General features: G+C 38.4%; 1 protein-coding gene across 2 annotated transcripts; it reads right to left on the bottom strand.

Moving 5' to 3' along the window:
• Positions 1-614: 614 nt before the first annotated feature.
• hnrpkl (heterogeneous nuclear ribonucleoprotein K, like) lies at positions 615-17943 on the bottom strand. Of its 2 annotated transcripts, none has more exons than XM_088319677.1 (16): positions 17794-17943; positions 15491-15563; positions 13181-13278; positions 13023-13079; positions 11598-11641; positions 9924-9996; positions 7076-7189; positions 6860-6988; positions 5511-5809; positions 4396-4434; positions 4276-4315; positions 3502-3517; positions 2629-2658; positions 2482-2549; positions 2224-2393; positions 615-1283 (listed from the first exon to the last, which is right to left on the bottom strand). In XM_088319677.1, exons 2-16 carry the CDS (start codon positions 15549-15551, stop codon positions 1253-1255), a joined length of 1269 nt encoding a protein of 422 aa, XP_088175803.1. In that variant the 5' UTR covers positions 15552-15563; positions 17794-17943; the 3' UTR covers positions 615-1252. The 2 variants fall into 2 exon arrangements, with proteins under 2 accessions (XP_088175803.1, XP_088175802.1); XM_088319676.1 differs by having other exon boundaries at positions 17790-17920.
• Between the last annotated feature and the right edge of the window lie 1910 nt (positions 17944-19853).

Below are 19853 nucleotides of genomic sequence, written 5' to 3'. Positions count from 1 at the left end.
ACCAAAAACTATTTTTTGGGGGTGCGCCCTATAACCTGGTGCGTAAAATATGGTACTTGTTTGGCATAGATAATCGATATTTGTTTCAATCCACCCACCTCTACGACGAGCACAATTACCAAAACATCGTTGCTGGGGACTGGGCCAAATTGGGTTTTCCACCAAAATTCACCACATTCAAATTGAATACCAAAAATAAGCAATTAGTGATAAATGAGTCTATATTTTGTGTGGGCTGCACCTACATGAAAGGGACAGCGTGTAGTATTTGACCACTAGATGTTGCTGTATTGTGCGGTGCAAAATGGTCAACGGTCTGCACTTATATAGCCCTTTTCAAATCATGAAGACCTCCCAAAGCGCTTTAACAATGTGCTTCACACTTACCCGTTCACGCACACACACCAATAGCGGCCATGCAAGTCGCCGACCTGCTTATTTGGGGAATTAGGGATTCAGTGTTTTGCCCAAGGACACTTCGACATATGACACGGAGGAGCCGGGAATCGAACCTGCGACCTCTTGAGCCCAAGACAAGCGCTCTACCTCCTGAGCTAATGGGATGCTAAAGGAATGCTAATGAGCACATTGAAAAATATTACGGACACTCAAAGTGGCCAAAAAGTAACGCTTTTATTATTGGGGGGGGAGAAAAATGTATATTTGGCAATGACTTGCAAGATATCAATCACAACTACACAGATAGCGAGTCATTTTCAGACATGTTACAAATCGCTATGAACCACCGTAACAATAAAATGCAAGAGTACATTCAACACATCGAAATCTAACAAAAAGTATCAAAGATCTATTAAACAAGAAAAAAAACATCCGTCAATATTTATATATACACACATTTTGTACAGCATCTCGCTGATATGGGAAAAAAAAAAAAGTAAAAATTTCTTCAAAAAGTATCAAACATTCATAGAACTTTTAAGAGGATACCAAGCCATGTACGTTAAAATGTACTTGCAGGAGAAAGCCATCAAACATTTTAGGGTTGAAGATGTCACAATGAGGTTGATGACATGTCCTCAAACAAAGATGAAAATGTAGGAAACTTTATTGAAAAGAAAACAATGTAAAAGATGGTTTAATGACAAAGTGTCTAGAAAATAACACTGGCAAGAAACAAATTCCAGAGCCGCTACCCCCACCCACCCCTTTTAAGGGAACCTTTCAAGGATACGGTAGCAATGAGCCATCCACGCTGGGATTATGTCAGCGCTGCTTCCAATTTGCTTCCATCCTAAAAGAATCGACCGGAGTACTGCTTCACACTATAGGGAGAATAAACAACAAAAGTTCAAATTTCAAAATACAAATTGAATCAGGATGTCTAAAACAACATGTATAAAAATTAAAGGTCTACCGATAATCAGGCGGGCCAATTATAGGCACCGTTATTTGGGAATTTGAGGGTAACGGTATCGGCATTTTCATTTGCTCGCCGGGCCGATCGGGTACATTTAAAACTGGGTTATTTGGTTCAGATGCAAGCTTTTGAGTGGTTAAGCGACTGAAAACAGAGCCTCTGAAGCAGGCCGAGTAGAATTAGAGCAGATTTAACAGTAGCAGCTCTGCTAACTCCCGATTCCCAACATGCTATGGAAGCTCATTAATCAATATGTTGTATGTTCACCGTGGTGACACTTTATGATGAAAAACCACAGAACAAAGTGTAAATAACCCCAAAACGCCAGCCAAGCACACAGAGCAATTTGATTGGGTGAGCAGAGTTGAGCACACAGCCCTGTAAATACGCCAGTATCTTCATTTGCAGTATTTTGTGACAGTTTTACAAAAGAACCCTGCCTGCACCCCGTATTGAAACCCTTATTTATGAAAAAAAATGAAGGTCAAAATGAGCCTCCACGATCTTAATTAACTGAGAGGGAAACGGGTTTAAAGTGGTCTATTTGTTGGTATGGGACACGGGTTCTGGCATGCTTCTCATTTCATACATGTGATCAAATCATCTAACATCACGCAGAGGAATAAATGTGCTGAAAAAAATAGATCTTGTCTGGAGGGTGGGTTTGGCAAAAATCTAAATGTTTTGCTAATATGGCTCTTTGGGTTCCCAACCTTTGTGATAGGAGCTTATTTTTCTTTTGTCCTTCCCACAGCTTTGTCTCTCCGATCTGTTGGCGGCCTGATACAGCCCACGAGCCATAGTTTGCCCCTTCCCGCTTTGAACAAACATTGAAAGGCACACACCTGCTCTGCAGCAGGTACTGCGCGTTCTGGATCTGGTCCTGCGTCCCGACAATGGTGATGATGCGGTCCTCCGAGCCTTCCAGCGGCTCGTCGATCTTGATGGACGCTCCGGACTCGTGGCGGATTTGCTTGATTCTCTGGCCGCCCTTTCCGATAATGGAGCCCGCAAGCTGGGGAGGAGACGCCCAGAGAATATCATCACGTTGTTTATTTTAAGGGGGGGGAGCATCCTCCATCCTCCTCAACTCTCTCACTCACATCTTTTGGGATTGTGACCTGCGTGGTGATGACGGGCCCTCCCATCTCACCGTACGAGCCTCGGCCACCTGGAGAGCCAATCGCAAGAAGCCTTTGTTTGTGAATCATAAAATACTTTTTTAAGTGCTCCCTCCCCCACACTCTTACCGGGATGAAAGTGATCCCAGGAACTGTTGTCTTCAGGTTATTGGAAAAGAAAAAAACAACAAGACAGTAAGTCAAGTGCAGCCAATGTCGGCTCTAAAACAGGGGTGGGCACACTAGGCCAGCGGGCCACATGCGGTCTGTCAGACTTTTTGATAGGGCCCCCCCCAAAGATAAATTGTAAAAAAATATTAATTTGTATAATGATGAATATAGGACCGTATTTTCCAAACTGTAAGGTGCACCCCCCTTAAAATAGTCTTGTCAAATATTACATGTACACAAGTCGCACTGGACAATAGTGCACGAAATTATATAACTACAGTAAAACTACCGTTGAATGATCACTCGAAAAATGTAGTTATATCTTTCAGGGGAAAAAAATCCGTCTTTAGTCCATTCTCTAACATTCGTTTCACGCACCGTAGGTAAAAATAGTGTGATAAAGAAATAATATCCAATTCCTTTTCATATGTATCACAAGTGGTCTAGTGTTGGCGATACGGGTTCTTTTCCCGATCCATACACCATATCATGCGGCATATTAGGCAAGACAGATTGCAAGAAGCACTTTCAAATCTATGGCCAATTTGGGTTTTTTAGGTGCGCTTTGTAGTCCGGAAAATACACTACTAATAAAATGTAATGTTGGTGCAACTCTTGTCCCCATTCACTTTAGGACTATGTATTGCAGAGGAATCGGATTCGAGACCGTACCTACAGATACAAAGAATTTCTTTTCCTCCTGGCTTGCTCCCTGTATCCAACATTTTACCCAATGTGGCCCGCAACTCAGAAAGTTTGTCCACCCCTGTTTTAAAAGCATAAAATCCACTATATAGGGTAAATGATTACAAGACAAATGGTGAAACTCACCATAACCGCCTCCACTCTGTATTTGAGCAAGAGGAAAAAGGACAAATCAGGTTTAGTGTCATGGCAAAGACTTACAGTCCCAAGTTATACTACGGCACATCCGAAAATTGGTTCCGACAAGCGGGCGAGATTTAACGAGTAAGGCTCTGGAAAGGTTCCAGGTGGATGCTGGCGCGCACACACAGTATTCAAGGTTTCACACTTTGGTGACCTGAAATGTCACACCTGCCGCTCCTCTGGCGCAACTTGAACTTTGGAACCAAGATTCCTGCTATATAACCACACCTACCCGTTATTGTATGACTTTAACACATACAGTGTATGTGGGTCAAGTCTAGTGTTTTATGACCATGACGCCCACTTATCTAAAACCGAAGATTGAGTCGACGATTTTGAAATAATCATCGGAAAGGGGACGAGAATCCTTTTAACGACATCCCAGGCTGACGTCATGTTGGAAGAGTGAGTCAACAGCGCGTCTCACGGTCGTTTGACCTCCCTTCGGCGCTATTAATCCACATAATCCAATGAACTGACGACAACGTCAGCAATTAATTGTTATGAATTTGAGAGAACGACCCGTCTGCTCGTCCGGCGGATCTCCGGACTGCGTGCTACGCTTGCCGAGAGGCGAGCGAGGAGACTGGCGTTGCCAGGCAACCGCGGCCTCTGGAAAATTTAACACTACGTCAGGTGCTTGGGCCTGCCGCTCGGACGAGGAATCCCGATCGGATTTCGGAAAACAAAAAAAACTGTACAGACGAGGGCGCTCACCATGCTGTCAAAGCGATCTCCTCCGCGGCTTCTTCGGTCACTTCACGCACAAAAAACATGTGAGCATTTGTAATTTTAGGGTTTTAGAAAAGGTAAAAGACAGCATTTTGGGGGACTAACCTTGGTCTGTCGTCATAACTTCCGTGTGAGAATCGATCACTGTAAACCAGAAAGTTTATTAGAAAAAAAGTACAAAAAATGCTTCATAAACGAAAAGGAAAAAGACTAGACTAAAAAAAAATATTTGGTTAAAGAAAGCACAATACACTGTAAATAAAAAGCATTTATCATTTTTTAAAATAGTGTAACAAAATGCATTGCAACTAAAATTGCAACTATTAAAAAAAATAATTTAAAATCAATAATTATTAAAAAAAGGAAAATGATGGATTACAAATAGAAAATACACTTTTAGAAAAATTTGGGAAATAAAAATCTTCAATTTGAATACTATACTATCAAAATAAAAACGATTTTTTTTGTTCTCAAACAGAATATAAGCCATTGCAAATAAAATTCAAAATAAAGCTAAAAATAAGATGGGGTTATAAAAAATGTCCCATTATGCATTGTAAATCAAATAAAAATGTAGAAACTGTTTATTCAAAATATACTTTCAAAAATTGACAAATCTAAATAAAACATAAATGTATTTATTTTTTAATACTTTAATTAGAAAAAAATAAGCATAAATAACAATTATATTTAATGTAAAGACTGAACAAATAATTCAAAATTATTATAATTGAAGGAGCTGTACGGAATTTGAAACATTGCTCGCTGCCCCCATCTACTGGCCCAAGCCATCACTGCAATCTTAGTCAACTTGTTAATGATGTGCTTGCAAGTATGTGCATTTCTTAGAAACGCTCAAATCAACTTTTATTTCAGATGTTTGGATTGGTGTTTGGACTATTTGAACGCATCTTTTTACTTTCACCATTTACATGCTATACTAACAAAAAAGGGGGGGAAAAACAAGCAGACAAGCATAACGTCAATCTATAGCACTTTATTCCTACTACCTTATGTGAGCTGCCTAGAGCAGCTTCCCAAAGAGCTATACTAATTTTTTTAAAAAAGGTACGTTGAACTCAGTTGGGCATTGTTTAAAAAAAAAAAAAAAACTAAAGAAAAATATGTACATTTTTAGGAACACCTCAAATGACACACTCCACCTTTAACAAAAGTACAATGATGCATTGTGAATGAAATAAAATCCAAATTCTCCTGACCTTCCCCGCGGAGGCGGCGGGAGCGGCAGGTTGCGCGGTCGACTGCCCACACGCGCCCGACTGAGTGGTGGTGGCGGACCCCGACGGGGGCTTAAGTCATCGTAATCCCGGCGGGAGGGGGGCTGTTGCCGGCTGCTGCGTGAGGGGGGCAAGCGCTCGAAGCTGCCCCGCGTACGAATGGGGAAGCTGCCTCCAGACCGCCGGCCTCGGTCCTCGAAGACGACGGTGAAGCCTCCGTAGTCGTACGTTTCGTCGTAGAAGTTGGGGTCGTAGGGCTGGGCGCGGCCTTTGATCGGCGCCTGCACCAACAAGAGTGTCATTTTAACATTTTGGAATACTTGTACAATAATTGCAGTGTTTCCCATACGTAGAAAGATTCTGGCGGGCCACCAGAGTCTCATAAACTATTATTATTAAAAAATAGAACGATATTTTTTAAATACATAAAAATGCGGAGTTAATCAAGATATCCTTTCGATTTCTCATAATATAAATTAGCGCAATTAATCACAATAGTGTATATTTATAGTACGAGTTTTGGTCAGTCATAAGGAATCTTGTTTAGTCAACCCCTACCCACTGTGATAAAGCGCATACTCTCATTGGTTGTTTTAATTTGTCCCGCCCCACTTGCACAGTGATTGGACAGCTGGGTGGAATGTGACATTGATTAAGGCGGTGCTTTCTCCAAGTTTAACAATTTTCCACTCTCAAAGACGATATAAAAAAAGGTTTAGTGCCGAGCGGTCTGCGCAGAAAACTTGGCCAGCCTTGTAGGATCGCTAGTGTTTTCAACAGAAACATTGGAAAAATTCACTCAGAGCAGGAAAACGCTCTGATGGACACAGCCCCCAACTGTAGCCCATGAGTTGCACGTTACAATAACCTGCTGTATACAATTGGCATCCTGTCATCGCAGCAAGCACAAAAGCAGCAGTACTGATAGTTACTTACCAGATCAGTAATATGAGTATTACAAGTAATTAGATTTAAAACTGACATCGGTGAGTTGGTCTGTCTACAACACAAGTTATTTTTCTTCTAATCAGATGGCGAGCAAACTCTCGTTTTGTTTACCATGCTTTGTGGGTGTATCATTGCCTTTCATAACCAAAGAATTTATGATTCAAAAGTTTAAAAGGAAAACATCATAAATCTAGCTTCTTGGTTTTTTCTCTACATACACCAGATCTATGCATTTAAATTTAAAATGTACACATATTTTTCTGGGTGAGCATGCCTTCAGGCCCACCGAGACTGTCCATCCACAGGGGTCTCACAAATTTCGCTGGGGACCACAGAATTGTGTATTTTAATCTCCATTTTGTCAAAAACCGTTCGAGACTCACCTCTGCAACCAGCTCCAAGATGACCTTGATGCACTCGACAACGCGCTCTGGCTTCCCGCCAATAGACACAACTCTGTCCGTAGAATGTGGACAACAGTCCTGGAACAACTTTATGGTTGTTTGTGTATTCTGCAGGCGACGTCAAAAGAGTTACTACAGCAACCGGGAAGTCGTTGGATCATTTATGAGCGAGTTTTGTTTTATGAAAGAGTATACCTCTCGCAGCTCTTTGATCTTGCTTCCCTTCACGCCAATGATGCCTCCTGCCAAACTTTGGTGGATCAACAATCGCAGCTCGCAGTCAAAGTCGTTGCCGCTGTGATGCTGGTACTTGATACAGAAATAATCGTTTTGGGGGAAATAGTTTAGTGCCTTGTTGTGATGTACAACTGACAAGTATCTACCTTTTTATCACTTCTCTGCCCAAGAATATTTTAAAATAAATTATACAGGGTAAATCATTTTAGGGCTGCAACAACTAAGCAAAAATTTATTGAAATGAATTGTTGAAAGCGTTGGCGACTAATTAGATAATCAATTTGTGTTATCTTGTGATTTATGAGACACTAAGTGCGTTAAATCAATGCAAATAACTGTGCACACAATCCCGCTGTGACGCTGAGAGTTGAATAACCACTATGGTCCGGGAGAGGCCGCCAAGACAATTTTTATAAAAGTTGTTTTACATTTTTTAAATCTTTTATTTACATTGCATCACTACAAGTAAAATTGGCATTGCCATTTCAACTTTGTTTGACCGTTTCATCATGAAACGTAACAATTTTCAAGGGAACAGTAAGTGCTCCTGAAGTACAGCGAAAAGAAATCTGAAAATTAGAGCTGCAATAAGAAAAATAAATTTGATTAAAAACGCTGATTACAAGTGTTGCCAACAAATCTGTTAATCGATGCGTTGTGTCATGCAGCATGTCGCGGAGTCAGTGACGTCACACGTCGGCGAGCATCACGGAGCGAGGTGAAGTGCAAAATAAGGCGCCGTTTTCAAAGGGTATGGTAAATTTAACTCAAGAAACATGACAGACACATAGAACAGTTAGACCCAAGTCTGCTAAAATGTGAGAGAAAGGGTGATAATGGTTACGTTTTGCCTGTCAATGTTGGAAATCATGTTACTCGGCTTTCAGATGTGCATTAATTTCTTGTTCCAAAAGCTCACAATACTGGCATGATTAACTCTACATAAGGGGCAGACTCTTAAGCATATTCTATATCATTTTCATATTGGGAATGTTAATCACATTTAAACATTTAAACCAAAATAAACTACATTTGTTAACAAAATTTTGAAAAGAGGATTTACATTCTTTATATTTTTGGGAGGATAAAGTTTGCAGCACATCAATAAAATATATTGCTTTTTCTTTTTTGGTTTGTATAAGTCCAAATATAAAATGATAGTTGGATAAGTTGTGAGGAAAAGAGTATCGTACATATTTTCAGGTGTAGAGAATGTTTTGTATTTTTGTTAATTGCCAAGTTAGCTTACAAACACACTGATTATATTATAGAATATACTGTTATTTTGTGCACTTGTTTTATCCGCCCAGAACTTTTATATTTAAATAAAGAAGAAATACAAATAATCGATTCATTGAAAAAAATAATGGGCCGACTCATCGATTATAAAAATAACTGTTAGTTGCAGCCCTAAATAATTGAAAATATGACTAAAAATGTCTAAGTACAGTAGACCCCAAGGTTAGGGCATTCCCAGCTTGAGATATCCTAATGTTACGATGTGCAACACGATGTTTTATCAGCCCCCGTTACGAATTTCTACCATCATACGATTTCAAAACCAATTCTATAGAGGGCCACAATAACTTTTGAAAAAGCTTAACTTCGTGTTATTGGCGGGTATGACGACTAATTGGATTACATGCTTTGTACGCCAACAAGATGCCTGTCTGCTATGTTGGAAGTCATGACAAAAACAAACAAAAAAAAACATGTATTACAGGCAATTTTAAACAAATATCACTATTATTGTTTTTTTTTTTTTTTTAATTAAACATTTTGGTCCAGTTGAAAACTTCCCGTCTGGAAAACAAAACTTTAGATTTAGTCATGAAAAACAAGAAAAAAAAAAAAGAGTGTTTACTTCATGGATCCCCAGTCAAAACTGGCATGTAACTATTAATACCATAGAACTCTTGTGCCACATTTATAAAGAATTTTTAGCACGATGCATTAAAAATGACTTTTTTGTTTAAACTAAATCTTTTACTTCAAACAAATATAAATCTTGTGTTCACATTTTAAAGACTTTAAAAAATGGATTTCAGACATGTTAATGCAAATTAAGGCCTTATTTTTAGAATAAGGAATTTGATGGCTTTGAAGACTTTTCAAGGATCATCATGAATCCTGATGAATATACCTTTATGCTATTGGTTGAACTTCCACAATGCTCCCCTTCTCTTTTGATTTATTAGCTCCAAGTCTTGCAGTGATGCTAAATGGAGAATATGATAACCAAGGAATCAAAGCTTACTATTTTTAAGAAATACAAGGAAGGCGGAGGCCTTGTCACCCTTGCTAGGGAAAATGATTGTAACCAATTGACGATCAGGACAATTCCTTTTTTTAAAAAAGAAATGAAGGCGATTACAGCAACCAATTCTTGTAAGGTCATAAAAATCCTCGCGAGTGAAGGCTTTAAAATCAATATATTTTATTTTTCCGCCTCTTCCCCCTTCAGCATCTACCCACCAACTCCACTGTACCAGCTCAAGTCATGTCACACCCAAGGTAAAAAAAATGTTGTCTAGTTGTCGACGCGTACATTGTATTAAAGTCGTACCGAACTATTTACTGTTTTGTTACCAATGTTTGATATGTATATCGAATTTTAATGTACTTTTGGGGTGCCAGGGATTTGGGACGCATTCGCTAATTACCATACGTTTTTATCCACTGCTTTTCGTCGATTTCAATTGATCCGCACCTCAAAATGGATTATTGTCGTATCCCGGAGGTCTACTGTATTTCCATTTTGCGGTAACTAAAGATAAGGCCTGATTTATTCGCAACCATTTTTTACCTCCTCTAAAGTGGGTAGGGTCTTCAGCAGTATTTCTCCGATGGTGTCGATGTTGGCGTTCACGCTCAGGATTCTGTCAAAGAAGCCAAAATGATTAAAAAAAAGGGTAAGAACGCAAACCAATAGTCACAAAATGTGAAAACTCGCGTGAATTAAACAACTTGGACGTGAAGGCATCAAACCGGACAAAGAGGAAATGAAGACTAATAGTCCCGGGAGGGCCGACTGGCTTTGAAATGGCGACAATTAACGAGAGGTCACGTACGTGTCTGAATTACGCAACACAAACTGAAGCGGGACCTCACTAGACGACGCCAGTAAACGCCTCAGAGGAGGAGGGAGGCGGAGGGAGAGGCTAGACCACTGATTCTTAACTGTATTTTCAAAGTATGATTTTGTAATGACACGATATATTTACTCAGCAAAAATACATGAACTGTCATAAACGTGACTTTTAAAATACTTTTAAGTTGAGAAGTTTGCATTTATTCTACATAACGGAGCGGATATATTTGTCTGTCACTATGCTGCTATGGGTACCTGGAAAAAAAAAAACCTTGCGAGTTGTTTGGCTTCACTACACAATACAATAGTGCTCAAATTATACGAATTGTCCCTTTAAGCATTCATCATTTCACTTACCATTTTTAGCATTTTTATTATTTTACTACATTTTTTATTAGTCTTTCGACACAGATAAATGGCAATTTGAAAAGGTTTTCTCTTATCTTAAGAATTTAATTTTTACCCCCAAAACATTTTTTCCTCATTTTACAAAAGAATATTACAATAAAATAAAGAAACTTAAAAAATACGAAAAAAAATTTATTGAAGACTATAATGGTCTACATTAAAAAGTATTTGGATCAGAGTATTTCTTTTAAAGCAGCCATTAAAGATAATATAGAAAATCCTTTTTTTCCAGGACCTCAAAAATGACTGCTTTTATTTTGAATAATGAAACAATTACAATTTTAGATACACTGGCTAGAAAGATTTGGTTTTCATGCAATACACTTAACATTTAATTGGCTGTTAGGCGACTAATTCCAGTGGTAATTCAGCTTTGTATTTTGCTTTTAGTTTGAGAATCAGTTGAGAAGTTCTGTCAAAACAAACATGGGCAAGGCGGCGGAAATGTGGAAAGAAGATGAGTGGTGCTCTTGATTAGACATCAGCATGCATCTTAATAATTCAGCAAACCATGTACAAGTTCCTGGATTAGTATTCGTCAAAGTGATTTGAATTTGATTTCTGCCCCAAATCATGCCGGTGCATCCCTAGAGCAGACGAGTGATAATATCAGGATGTGTTGGGTTGTTGCAAAGCAACAACAAATGGAAGCGGGAATAAGGAGAAATTAGAGGTGTGCAGATGAAGGATAGAAAGAAGTTTTGATGGGTGGGTTCTACTTTTTAAAACATCTCGCCTTCTTTGGCACCTTGAATCTGACAACCGACATTGCATATCACAGGTAAAGCAATTAGGATGCTGAATAATGTACAAAAACATCAAGACATGTAGAGAAGTTGAGGGAGGGGGGATTTGGGGCAGGTTGGGGTGGGGGCACTATCATTTGTATGAAATGTAAACGTAGCAATAATAAAAAAACAGAAGGCAATCTTATTTATGACGTAGTCGTCAGGCTGTGAGGCAATAATTGGTGGGACATACCGCTCTGGGCCACTGCTGTCTGGGACTGATACACTGGCATTGAACTGCATGGAGATGGAGGTTGGACAGCATTGGGCAGGGGGATTCAATCACATATTAGGGGGCACGGGGTTATGGGCAAGGTCGACCAAGGGGTGGCAGGTGGGCGAGCGGGCGGGCGTTCAGGGGTTGGGTTGGACCGACGCAGGTGGGGCATGGCGGTCCAGGACATGGGCAACAGGCGGGTGGCCAAAACAAAAAGTAAATTAAAAAAAATAAAAACAAAAGGACAAGGGGAAAAAGAGGGGGGGAGAAGGAATACATTTTTAATTGAATGCACGCTCAACTTTTTTGTGCCGTGGTCAAAACAAAAAAGGTCAAATAACATCACAATGTATCCCACAATTCATTTTATCAAGCCTGATATTGAACCTCAAGTACATGAGTGTTAGTGACTTAGCTTCCTGGTGCATGATTATGGCTAGATGATTTGGGCCAAAATAATTAATCCCTCAATTTTTATCAGTCACATTTTACTAGTTTATTACATTTTTCAACCAAATCGCTGCAGGAAATTTACCAATTTTATCTCAGCAAAAAAAGCATGCTCACTATCTTTGCTTTTTTTCTATTGATCAACCAAGTAACTGTGAAATTCATGAGTATCAGTAAGTAGGTGGCAGTAGATTACTCATTTTTAATAAACCAATCATTTGTTTAAGAGGAAAATTTAGTTTGAGGAAGCTAACTGAGATTTCACTGCACAAATATTAAAATAGATCAAATAAAGATGTTTGCACATAATTTTGCTGAATTATTTCTTATTTTATGAGAAGCCCTAAAAAAGTAAGAACATAGTATAAAAAATAAAAATAAAAAAGTAGATCATTTTTGCTCATTTTAAGTATACTTTTGTTACTTTTATTGGAAGAATACAGAAATACAGTAAAATTAGAAAAACAGTATATAAATTTAGTGGAATACATTATGACAGCAAAAGTAACCAAAACGAAAAATCTATATAACCACAAATTATAAGAATATCTTTTTTCTGTCAACACAATTTCTAGTTGACACACACACACGCAAAAATAACTGCCTTGGTTCAAAAAAGGTTGGCACCGGTTAGTAACTGTTCAATTAACAGCTGTAACCACTTAGAATTCAAACTTTTATCCCTACTCTCGATTTCACAATGCAGCAAACTTTAAGTGTTGCTTTTAACAATTACAAATTCACTGAATTAATCATACTAAGTTCCCAGTCCTACTACTTGCATTTAGGTTATTGCAATTATAGTCAAGTATTCAAAAATTCTGTCTTACACATTGCTCATCCGTACATACAACCAAGCCAAATACTAATGTGTTAATTCAATTTGAGCATCTCTATCAAGACTGTAATTTGGATTACTTGTATTAATACATTTTTGTAGTGTTTACTTACATCTGCGCGCAGAGCTTTTATGTTCTTTCCGCCTTTTCCGATAACAGCCCCAGCATTCTGTGAAGCAGCAGGAGATGTAGGGGGCTGGGGGTTCATTCTCAGAAAAACAGAGGGGGAAAAAAAAAGAGACAAACACAAGCAACGGGCGACCTCCTTACTTTGCTCTGGAGCAGCACACGCAGCTCGATCATCTCGTCAGCATTGCGCGAGCGTTTGTAGGCGTGTTCCTCATCCGTGTCCTCTGCTGGACGCTTACCTGGCAGGGAAGACCGCCACAATAATGACTTTGACTTGTGAATAGACTAGGGCACGGGGGCGGGAACCTATGGTTCTTTATAGGAGTACATCTGGCTCGGAGATAAAATAGAATTTGGGCGATTATTGACTGCATCGTTGCATTCAAAGTTGTGTCAAGGTTCCCCCGGGATTTTCCCATTCAAATTTAAGACCCTTTTTCAAGACCACATCTAATGAAATTTAAAACATATCTCGCACCTATTAGACTGACTGTACGTAAAGCTCCATTGTAATAATGCATTTTCGAAAACGCGGAAATCTGGATATTCCAACCGACACATTACATTGATCGACCAGGAGTCGATAAAGCAGGAGAAATTGAAAAAGAATTCTACGACAACACTCTGTATTTTTCTTAGTTACTTATACAGTTATTAGCTCTGTGATGCAGTTAAGACAGGGAAAAATTAAGACATTTGAGAGTTCTATTTAAGACTTGTAGGTAATGTTTAAGACCTTTTTAACTAGATGTTATCAAATTTAAGACATTGGGGGAAGCCCGTTTATTTGCATAAAATTTGGTCTCTTATATGTAAGGCATAGTCTTAACTACAGTTTACAGACAAGGTGTCACACAAACACACCCCGTTTTGGCTGGAAGCTCATTAAACACTGTTGAGACACTTCATCATGAAAAGGCACAGAACTAACTAATACCCAAAAACGACACTGGGGACAGGAATGGCAGTTATTTGTGGTATTTTTTTCACAGTGAGCCGGGTTAAAGAGTCTGAAGGACCACAAGTGTCCGACAGGCCGTAGTTTGCCCATCCCTAGACTAGTGTAATGCAAGGCTGCAAATTGACAGCTTAAAAAGAACATTAAAAGTAACAATATTTTTTTTCTTCATTAAATGTAGTTGTTCCTAATTTTTCAGATATACTCAAAAAACCAATAGGCCTAAATAATGTATGCGACTGGGAAATACCACTTTGACCTTTTTATGCTTGCTGGACTACTAAACAATTTGTGAGGACAGCTGATTTTTTTAGCACACATTAATTGGCAGGAAAGACGATTGGAAACCACTCAGGCGCACCATGTTCCCTTCCTGAATTCCCCCCCAAAAAGCTCATCGGGAGCCACAGAACAGCAGTATTCCTCCACCATCTGCTACAGAGCGCCAGCCAGGAATTATCATTTTTTTCTTTTACATCAAGTGAAGCAGAGAATCAACATGTGTTGAAGCTGTAAGGATAACTGAAATGATAAGGTGTATAAGGTGAACTCGTGCCGTTTAACAAACGGCTCGGTTTATGATTTCCGTAAAAGCTCTTATGCTATTGTAAGTCCAATTTTATGTCTTTTGCACAAAAGTCAATGACAATCCTTATTCAACTACTTATCCAATTCAATGGTTACATTTACACTGATTATGTGAAAGCCATGTAAAGACCGCCAATAATTCAGTAACGGTCTTGGTCCAACGGAGTATTGCGAATACAATAGTTGGGTTAGTCCTTTGATTTTCCAATTACTTTTGCACTATACATATTCAAGTTATCCAATTGCTCATGTGCAGTTACCACATCTTGGATAATAGTAATTTTATATATATACACACACACACACATGTAAAAAGCCCAATGTTACCTGCTAAAAAAAAAAAAATATTGTTCATGGCTTGATTTCTCTGGGACTTTTCCTTTTTATTCTTTCCAAATAGGCGTTTTCATCTGTAAATGGGGGACGTTACAGTTGTATCCATCCATTAGTAGAACAATTATACACTTTTGGCCAACTACAAACAATCACATCTTACAAGCACAGGAGACGCAGCAATGGAACTCACCTCTGAAGCACGGAAGAAACAAGTTTAGTACTTTTTAGGTTATGTAGAGGGAAATGAATGAAATCACCCATTATTTAAGGAGAAATGTGTAATGCCGGAAATTATGTCTGACCTCGCTATCTCTTTGCCCTTGAATTGATTCACTTGCCCCCAAGAATGAATATGATACACTCAGAATCTGGGAATCCAATATTCTGTTTCTGATCAAATCATTGCCTTTATGTTGCTACAATGGTCATTTCAGACAAAACAATTATATATATATATATATATATATATATATATATATATATATATATATATATATATATATATGCTATTAGTTGTTTAGAATGTCATCAATTGAGCTTCAAATACCTAAAAGAAACCTAGACCTTACCATTGCTATCCGAGGTGCCAAATGTGAGATCGTCGTCCTGCTGTTCAATTTGCACCTCCATTATATATTGCACCTGCAGCATAAAAATCAAAAAATTTGTAACTAGCATAAATTGGAAAAGCAGTCTCGAAAAAATATGGATGGATCAGATGTTGCTGTTCCACAGTCAAAAAGGATAAATATTTAACCAGTTCTTAATCATTCAACACAAATAATTTAGATAATTTAGTATCAGCAGCAGGTCGTTTTATAATCATAAACAAAAGTTAATGATTATTGTTGATTGATCTAAGCACCATGATTTTTTTGTCAAATTCTAGGAATTAATTAGCTAGCTTTTAGATCTTTGTTGCATTGAAATGTTAGATAGATGGCAACAATAGACCATTCTAGACATTCATTGAATAAGACAATTAGTCATTTTAGTGATTGCAAATAGAAAGCAATGATAGAAAGAACGTATACTAATCTCAGTATCCATTTGTATTCATTGCCGACAAAACTGGGCAACCCCATTTGATTTTTCTCCTTAATATTGTAAGATTTAATTTATTCATTTTACGTTTTGGAGACAGATTAGATTAGAGCAGGATGGGCTACATTGTCATTTTTAGACATTTATTGAACAAGACCAACAATTAAAAAAACAGCAGCGTGTTATTTTACGCAATGAAATGTACTTCCTAGATGTGGACAATTGACAAATATTACTAAATCCCCTGCCCCTAAAGCTTTGTGTTCACATTCTTAAGACTTTTGAAATTGGATTTAAGACATTTTAGTGACTATCAAGGCCCTATTTTGAGCATAATGAATTCAATGCATTTAAAGACGTTTAAAAGATCCGCAGGAACTCTGTTTATTGCCACATTAGGCCATATTTCTTAAATTTGTAGATCTGAATTTTGTGTAAAGAAAATACCTGCTTATTTGCTGCAATTTTGTTGTATTTCGTTTTTATTTAAAACGGTCTTATTTCTTTAAAATTTCTAATACTGTTTACTTTATTTTTGCAACTCATTTTGTGTAGGGGAAATTAAAGAAAACACTTGCTCGGTCCGATTTGTAACGGATTTGCATCGTGCTTTGTGCTCTGCATTCTGATCGGCTAAACAGTCCTGAGGATGGTAAGTACTGCATTTGGTCATAAATAAATATTTACAGTAACTTTACTATCATTTATTAAACAAATGGTCAGGTCTCTAAAAAGGTTTTGTTCTTAGATTCCAATGCATTGTAGAGGATTGTGGAATGATCTGCCCTCTGAGATTCGATCTGCAACCTCTGTGGAACTGTTTAAATCTAGGCTTAAAACACATTTCTATTATTTAACATGTGAATCACCGACATTTAATGTTGACAATATTTGTGTATGATTTGTTATTGAAACATCCGCTGCAGCCTGGTCATCCTGGACAAACATTTCCACTGAGATTGCAGAACGAATCTCAGGGGGTAGAGCATTCCACAGCACCAGGGCCTGAATGGAAAACGCTCTCGAACCTGCAGATCTCTTCACTGCTTTATGGGGCTTCATTTTGACATTACTAGCATATACATCTAACTTTTTCAGCACGATCATTGTCGTTCGAACTGCTGATCATATTTTGATTTTTCCCGAAACTGCATGATATTCACCCATACATTTCCTGCGCCACTTATCCTCACTAGGTTCGCGGGGGCGATGGAGCCTGTTGATATTTAAGATTTTAGGCAACAATATTTTGCTTCGAAATAATGAATTTAAAAAAAAAACAATTTGTAAAAGCTATTGTCAGCCACTACCTGCAGGCCAGTGACGTCATAAAGCCACGCTTCCTCGTGTAAATTTGACGACCGCAATCTACATGTGAGCAGGAATGATACTTTAGAGTATTATTCGTCTCCCTTAATTTTAACATTGTTTATTTGATTAAACATAAAAATAATATTTATATTGTTCCCCACCTCTCACAAAATCAGAGCTCACTTGTGGAGTCGAACACAAACGTAAAACGGATATAAATGAATGCCGCCCACGGGTTTAGCAAACGTATGAATATTTTGAAAAGGTGAAAAGTCTAGAAAATACCAACATTAAATGACGTCGAGGAGATAAAACAATGTTTTTTCTTTCGTCCAAGCTAAGTTTAACGGGACTTTGCGATGCTAACCGCTAAGCTAACCCCTCGCGAGGCGTGTCCGTTCAGATAAGACGGGCGTTTAGCAACGTGGACGTTCGTTCTTGCTACACGCTTATAAAACAAATAAGAAATGTTACATTTCAATGTCAAAAATATATTTTAAAAAGCGTCAATACTTGCAGGAGACCGCAGATTCCACGCCAGTTAGTTGCCAGGAACGAATGAAAGCTTTTACCTCAACCGAGACGTTACCTTGGGGTTTGTGTGTGGTTTACAAAATGCAGCGCAGGCGGGCGGGGAAGCTACGCTCCCAGTGTACGACCGCCCGTATCAGACTGACTGGTTTTATGATCAAACGCTTCCATTAAAATGCTTTCGATTATTTCTTTTTTTTTCGGTTTGATTTTATCTTCATTCATCTAAACTCTGAGCACAAGGTTAATATCCGACGTGTGCAATACATTTTAGTTTTTTATGACCTATGAAAGTCTTTTTTTGTAGAGATGGGATAAAAGTCACGTGATTTGACATTAGGTGGTTTGTTGTTCGTTTAAATGCAACGCCGACGGGCGGGAAACCGGATCGCCAAGTGTGTGACCGCCCCTGTTAAATGGATTGTAAATATAATCAAACGCTACTCTTAAAACAATTAGCTTTCCCTGTTTACGGTCTGAATTTCAAATTCCTTCATTTATGAAAGTATATTTAACGTCTGCTTTTATTTTAAATTAAAATGTTTATCATTAAGATTCATGTGCTGCTTATTTATGTAAGGTGGGATAAAGTCACGTGGTTTGACACACATAATTCATTTTTACCCAATAGACTCCTTTCAAGCCGACAGTAGCCTACAGGATGCGTGCGCATAGTTGACCCAACACAGCGTGAGTGTCAGTACGAGTTTGAATAGAGCGAGAGCAGATTTGTATGTTGAGTCTCGTTTTCAGTGTTGCAAATCACAAAAACAACACGAGAAGTGTGGTTATTGTGGCAATCTGGTTTGGATTTACTTGAATGTCAAAAGCTTTGATTAGTGTCAATAGGATAAGTACCGGGGAAATACTAAATTTTAACAATGCCTACTATAGACTATAAGTTTGCTACTACTGGAGCTAGCTAGTAGATCTTTTATAATAATATTTATAACAACAATAGTGACATTATTATTTCCTGTCCCACCAAAACTAAGTATCAGTGTTGGAAAAAACGTCGTATAAAATACACATTTAAAAATATTGTTTAATTTTTTTTCATTAAGAGGGTAAACTAATTAATCATTCTTCCCCCCCGCCGTTAACGTTACTGAAAAGCGGTGATATTGTCACGGAATGGAAGGGGTGACCGGACCAGAACGGAGGCAGGAGGCAGGAAGGGAGAACTCAATTGCGTGACGATCCAAAACTTTTATTTACCAAAATAAAAGTTGTCCATAACTCAGGGACAAGACAGAACAAACAGGTTTTAACAAAACGTGCAAACACAGGCTTCTTCCAACTCAACAAAACAGGACAAGGCATAACAGAACGGACAATGTGTATATAATGAGCCAGCACCCGCAAAGCCCACAATCCAGCCTTAAATAGCAGACACGCGATTAGTTGAACTGCTTCAGCTGGTGCCCAGGGGGGGGGGCAGACCGGTCGCCAAGGCGACCATGACAGATATATGCCGTTTTTAAGCCGCGCGGTTTTGCGCTCGCCTTCGAGTTGTTTACGTCACCTCTTTCCAGATCATGTCAGCATTTAAAGTAGCGACCACCATAAAGTTAGATAGCGTTTCTGATGATAGTATAACTAATGTGCCGAAAGAAAAGGCGAAAGAGGGCTGAATAATGTGAGCAATGTTCCCTGTAATTTTCCACGGGCCTGAGCGTTCACACAAAGTCGGTGAGCAACGCTTGAAACAACAGTGAGCAACAGCAATCCCAACTGTGGCAACTAAGTCATTGTCAAACATGTCGAAAACTTGACATCAAGTTACATTTTGCTGAGTTTTCGGCAATGCAAAATTATTTTTCACTTTGGAATGAATTGACTCATGTACGATTGCAAAGGTTGTAAGGCCTACAAAAGTCAGAACTGTATTTATTCACATTTTTTAGTGGATGTACAATGTTGGCAACAAGATTGACTTGGTATAATTGGAAATTATTTTAATGCAACACAAAGTTTTTCTTCTTTTTCCATGTTTTTTTTCTATTTTTTTTAAATTCCTTTAAAAAAAATTCTCATTGTGTTTAT

This window comes from Urocampus carinirostris, chromosome 16 (genome assembly GCF_059441175.1).
Source record: "Urocampus carinirostris isolate Australia breed hairy pipefish chromosome 16, RoL_Ucar_1.0, whole genome shotgun sequence".
NCBI lineage: Eukaryota > Metazoa > Chordata > Actinopteri > Syngnathiformes > Syngnathidae > Urocampus > Urocampus carinirostris.
The sequence above is the reverse complement of the archived record's forward strand: the minus strand, read 5'-3'. Positions and strand labels throughout refer to the sequence as shown.